This window comes from Diorhabda sublineata, chromosome 3 (assembly GCF_026230105.1).
Source record: "Diorhabda sublineata isolate icDioSubl1.1 chromosome 3, icDioSubl1.1, whole genome shotgun sequence".
NCBI lineage: Eukaryota > Metazoa > Arthropoda > Insecta > Coleoptera > Chrysomelidae > Diorhabda > Diorhabda sublineata.
Window position 1 is genome coordinate 16,270,972 of NC_079476.1, and position 6,000 is coordinate 16,276,971.

The window sequence follows — 6,000 nt, forward strand, 5'->3', positions numbered from 1 at the left end:
TGAATTTATCCTGATTTCTTGGCCTGACATCAATGAAAAAAAAAAGATTAAAAAAATTATCAATGAGTATTTTTTTATAAATTTTAACAAGAAGGTAGTCAAAGCGCCTAGCATTTAATTTTGTAACATCCTGTGTTTCAGAAAGTTAGGAATATGGAACAGAACAAATCAGAATTCAAATTTTTTTGTGTTAATAATCTTAAAAAATTCAAAAAACCAACTTTCTCTCAATAAAAAAAGAAATTAGGTTTTAATTGGTTTTCAGGCTGCTAGATAAACAACTGCTAATGAATGTGTGAGTATGTATTTTCTTTTCAAGTTGATAAAAAATTTTAGGTACACTTATTTTGTATTTTTTACTAAGTTGACAAAGAATTGAATGTTCACTAATTATGTATTTGTTACCAAGTAGATTTATCTGATTGATTCAATCTGTTTGTACGTAAGTGGTACTTGGTAAATCAGTTTAAATATTTGATCATTCAGTCCTGATTGTTTTTTGCTTAAAATATGAATGATATATCAACTGATTAACTTCATTATAATAGTTTGTCTGACAATAGTATCCATACCATGAATTTCAGTTTATTATTTGAATATTATAAAGATAAATTCTAAAGAGGACCTATTAGCGCAAGAAATTAACAAAATGGATACTAATGGGAATAATTATTTTTTGTTTTTCTCAGTGATATCAGGTGAGCTGTTATTGAAATATAATTTTCTGAGGCTTAAATTTATTCAACAATAATTGGTTCAGATTTTGACGTCTCTGGCTAGCTATTTTTTTTCTACTGTTTCCCCTGTTTTAAAGAAAAAACACATGAATACCGTTGTTTGAAACCATAACATTTATTAATTACAAGTTAAGTATCTAAATGTATAACTTTATTTTCCTGGCAATTATCATAATACATTCTGCACCCCAATCATTCTCATTTTTTTCCGATGAAAATCGTTTTTCCTACAAGTGAGACTACGAGGTTAGGGGAAAAAATTCGCTGTTCACCTTATCTCGTGAATTTGATGGATAGTCGCAGAAGTGTAAATCTTATATTCTAGCCATGAACCAAACGGTAAGAAAGAACATTGCACTAATTATAAAGAGCTTTCTGTCTCTAAAATGCGGTCCATTCAGTGCCATTTTTTCCTTCTCTTTATCAAGCAATGATGTAACATAATCTTTCCCTATGGATCCACATTCTTGTAACTGGTTGATTAACAAATTCACGTGATTATCCACACAATGATCACCAGCACTTTTCTGCCCGATGAAACCGTCTGCCTTTTCGGAGCAGAATTGCTCTTTGTAATCAACTGTTTTTTTTTCATTTCAGGAGAGTCATTTTGATCAAACTGCATCAATGAGACGTGGAAAATGTTCATTCGAGTGCGTTTTTGTCCAAAGTTTTTATATCTTACGCATGCACAATTCTTCAACCAGTAAATGCGTTCTTTCAGAATGTAGATATCTCTTCAGTCTTTCCAATTCCAATCTGACGGTCGTTAAGGGAATTTTTTCATGAAATCGCTGGTTGTCACAGTTTTTGACCTTCCCCAATGCTCGTCGTCAGTCAAGATGCTACGGCCCGGTTTGAGCTCGGCTACCCAAAATTTTAACATTGTAAATGATGATGCAGAGACACCGTACACATAGTTCAACACTTCTTCAATTTCCGTAGCTGTATTGCCCTACAAAAATAAATAGTTGATGGCAGGTTTAGGTCGGATACTTTCCAGAAAACCATCATATTCATATGATAAATACAAATTATTACAAAGATCTGATCGAGAAAACAAAACACATAATATGAAAAGATTTTGGAAGCTACTTCCTTTGAACTACCTTCCCGTTAGGTGAAATCCTATCACTAGAATTCAAATGAAGTTTTTTCTCTTTTACGTTGTGTATTAGAATAAAATGCTAGAATAATCTCTTGAGCATAAGTAAACATTAGATTTGTATAATGAGCTAGGTTCTCATCATCCCTGTTTTCCGAATGATTTGAAAAGCTAAAGTTTTAGTTCTCATCAGCAATAAAAGCCGCAACACTACTAGTCTGCTTGTTCCAGCTTTCTTGAGCCCACTCTAAGTAGAAAAAAATAATATAATCCAAGTTATAATCATCAATTTTATCTTTTATTTTTCGTATTTGTGATTTCGTAAAATGTGATTTGGGATTTCGCAAGCCTTTTTATTTGAATCCGCTGTTCACTCTTTCTTTTTTTTTGATATGAAGTTAGAATAACTATGATGGCTGTCTTTCCAAAAAATTACCAGTTTCTAACGCAATTTCTGTGAATTTCGATATACCAAAATTGTCCATAAAATAATATTCCCAATGAATTTCACAATCAAAAACATATTGATCGGCATTGAATAATACATGATGGGAAAGCTGAGAGTCCCGTCTATTTTTCGACATACTTGATGTTCAAATCAATACATTTTCGCATGTGGTATACCACCTTCTATATGCCACCGCGCCTGAACGACAGCTTTATCTCAGGGAAAAGATGGAGCCGCTTCCTCACGTTACCGTTTGTTGTCATCCCTCAGCAGGACCCACCTTGAACAAACCTTGCATATCCTAAGCGGTCTCTCAAAATGTTATGAATGCAAGACTTGGCTAATATCAGGGATAATCTCGGTGAGGTCTAGAGCCAACCACTTCATCCGAAAAGACCAGAAAGATGTTCGTCTGTACGTCTTCTATTTGATTAGCGCACGCCAGTCTCTCTAAATCTCGCCTAACAGCGTTTTCAGCGTTTGTAACTCCTTGAGAACCTTATTCAATGGACAACAACTGCCTTGAGGATTTAATTTGAATTATGAATCTAGCGGTAATGAACTATTCACTCACCACTTTTAGTAAAAGTCATGATTACTTTTCTAAACCGATGTAAAATTGTCATATTTGGTAAGTGGGAGGCATATGACATGTTTGGATAAACCTACTTTCACTTTTTCTATCCCCGGTAATTGTCTACCTGTTGTTAACAATTAGGTTCCTATATCCATACTTTCAGTTTTTAATCATTGGTCACCTATATTAAGAATCTCTGTATTGGTGATGGCTATTTCTGTACTGAAAAATGAGGTAAGCTCATATACATAACTACTGTTCTTGAACTGGAAACTGTTAAAATGTAATTTATGCTTTTTCAGAGCTAACCACCCCAATTAAATTATAGGCGTTCTTTTCAGTTAACTTGCTGTCGTTTTCTGCCAATGCTGGATTTTCGTGGACTTCGCCGTTTCTTCCAAAGCTAAATGGACACGTAGATCCTGAAAAAAACCCCATACCATATGAAATCTCAGTTTTAGAAGAGTCGTGGATAACGACGATGATGAACATTGGTGCTTTGTGTGGGCCCCTATGTACCGGCCAAATCTCTAGAAAAATTGGAAAGAAGATGACGCTCGTGTTGTTTTCTATACCAGTTCTTTTTTCAAATATAATTTTAATTTTTGCAAATACAGTTTGGCACTTCTATACTTCCAGATTTCTTTTAGGATTGGGTGTAGGTTGTGTTTATTGTATTATACCAGCGTATGTTGCTGAGATATCGGATGTACCTAATAGAGGAAAAATGGGTTTATCCACGTCCCTCATAAATCTCATAAGTCATATAAGTGTCGTTTTCATCGGACCTTATGTAACCATTAAAACATTCGCTTACTTAAGTTTGATCCCCACAATCTTATTTATGGTAATTCTAATTCCTTTCATACCTGAAAGTCCGTATTACTTTGTATCTCGAAATAGAATGTCAGAAGCTGAAAATGCTTTGAAGAAGTTCAGGCAAACGTCAAACGTGAAATTTGAATTGATTGAAATTAGTAATAGTGTCAATGAGACGAAAATAGAGGGATCTTTCTACGACATATTCAGAACAAGAGTGGTTTTAAAAGGTCTGGTTGTCACTGTTGGTTTGATCGCAGCTCAACAAGTATGTGGCGCTCAACCTTTGAATGCTTATCAACAAGAAATATTTCGATCCACTAGTAGTAATATACCCAGTGAAATTTCAGTAATGATTGTTGGAATTTTCCAATTTATCCCTAGTGTACTAATTGTTTTCATTGTGGATAAAGTAGGTAGAAAAATACTTTTACTACTTTCTTATTTCGGGTTACTTTTATCTTTAATAACAATTGGAAGTTATTTTTATTTCAAAGAACAGAATTTCAATGTTGATAGTATATTCTGGGTTCCAATAGCAAGTTCTTGCTTATTTATGGCTTCTTTTAAGCTCGGTGCTGGTCCTGTGGCTTGGTCTTATGTGGGTGAAGTTTTTCCATCAAATTTACAAATATATATGAGTTCTATCGTTACTTTTGCTATGTTTCTTTTCGGTATAATTGTTACTTTCATATTCCCAATTATGTTCACTTATATAGGTACAGCATGGACATTTTGGATTTTTGGAGTTTGCACGGCAACTTCTATCATATTCATAACAATCAAAGTACCTGAAATTAGAGGAAAATCTTTCGTTGATATTCAAATGATTCTAAAAAAATAAATAAAATATCTTAGACATTAGATTGTTTTCATTTTTTGGAACGTTACCAACAAGCTGTTCCATTAGCACACCACGCCTTTATAACAGGTCCTCAACAGTTATATTTTTGAGCCAAAAATTATCCTTCATATTTAAGTTGAGTTGATTATTGTGTGTTATTCAGTTTTATTAGACTGCATCTATGTGCTGTCCATAATTCAATATCTTCAAGCACTCCACTTCTGCTTTACACTATTTTCTATGTACATACTATGAAACCAAGTTACTATTTTTCTGAAACGTGAAAGAAACGATATAAGCGATTTCAAATGTGAATATATAAGTTCGTTATTTCTTATTCTAATCTCTTCTTAACCCTCCGGTACCCGCTTGAAAATCTGGGACCGATTACCCGTTTCGGTCTCATAGACCGTTTTTTTTTTTCAACGAATAATATAATAGCTTTTTTATTTATTTTATATGGAAGTATTGAAACAAAATTATAATATACTAAAATATGTTTGTTCTTTATTGAATAAAACACAGATACAGATACAGATAAACTGAAAACTTATTCTAAATAAATGTAAACTGAATCACAATGTGCAAAATATATGATCGAAAAAACCCAGCAACTAATTTTACATTTTCATTCCGAAAACTTCTCGAAGCATGTTTCACATACGATGGTAACATTTTCGAGGCACATGAATTTTTTACATTTTACACAATGAAAGCGGGTTTTTCTATTTCTTTTACTATCGCAAAAGGGGCACCTTCCTCTTTCAGGTAGTGATTCTGCAGTCGTTCCTTCTTGGCTATCTTCAATACCACAAATTTCGCTGATGCGAAGCTTTAGTGGCCGAAAAACTTGCTGCCATGTCGATCGGATAAGTAAATGTGGACGAACCATCTCCATAGATAGACATTTTAGAAATTTTCTACGTCCAATTGTGACAGCAGAAGGATTATTTGAACAATATAACAGGAAAGAATTAATTCCTGCGACGTCTGCGACGTTTAGGCTTGAGTAGAATATTACTAAAGGCCATCTCTGAGTGTTTCGCACAATTATAGTTGAAGCATAACTGGTCGACCATATCCAAACCGCCTTTGGTATGATTGTAAAATAATATAATTTCAGGTTTTTGACTTTCTTCATCTATGGCGTCATCATGGTGGACACTAGATAGTAATAAAACATTTCTTATTTTTTGTAATATGGGACAGTAAAGTACATTCTTTCCTGAAAACAAACATGCTTGTATGCAGCGGACGTTTTACAGGATTTGCAAATTCAGAAGGTATCCCGCGTTTGTTTTTTCTAAGAGTTCCCACTACTGTAAATTTTTTTTCTAGCAATTGGTTGACTAAATTTAGACTGGTAAACCAATTATATAAAGTTACATTTCTATGTCTCCCGGAGAATTGCTTTTATCAAAGCAAAGCATATTCTGACATACTGTAACCACTTTTACAATTCTTGACAAA

The 6,000-nt window shown here is 33.6% G+C and overlaps 1 protein-coding gene across 2 annotated transcripts; it reads left to right on the forward strand.

Annotated features, from left to right (window-relative positions):
• Window positions 1-463: 463 nt before the first annotated feature.
• Window positions 464-4,550, forward strand: LOC130441503 (facilitated trehalose transporter Tret1-like). Of its 2 annotated transcripts, XM_056775219.1 has the most exons (3): window positions 499-698; window positions 1,338-3,101; window positions 3,170-4,550. In XM_056775219.1, the coding sequence occupies exon 3, from the start codon at window positions 3,349-3,351 to the stop codon at window positions 4,528-4,530; it is 1,182 nt and encodes a 393-aa protein (XP_056631197.1). In that variant the 5' UTR covers window positions 499-698; window positions 1,338-3,101; window positions 3,170-3,348; the 3' UTR covers window positions 4,531-4,550. The 2 variants fall into 2 exon arrangements, with proteins under 2 accessions (XP_056631196.1, XP_056631197.1); XM_056775218.1 differs by lacking the exon at window positions 1,338-3,101 and having other exon boundaries at window positions 464-698; window positions 3,209-4,550.
• The last annotated feature ends 1,450 nt before the right edge of the window (window positions 4,551-6,000 follow it).

Excerpts from the sequence above, each read along its gene's own strand:
- LOC130441503 (XM_056775218.1), top strand. The coding sequence starts at position 650 with ATGGATACTAATGGGAATAATTATTTTTTGTTTTTCTCAGTGATATCA. Across the intron at positions 699-3,208 it reads GTTTTTCTCAGTGATATCAG|TTAACTTGCTGTCGTTTTCT; the intron begins GTGAGCTGTTAT and ends CGTTCTTTTCAG.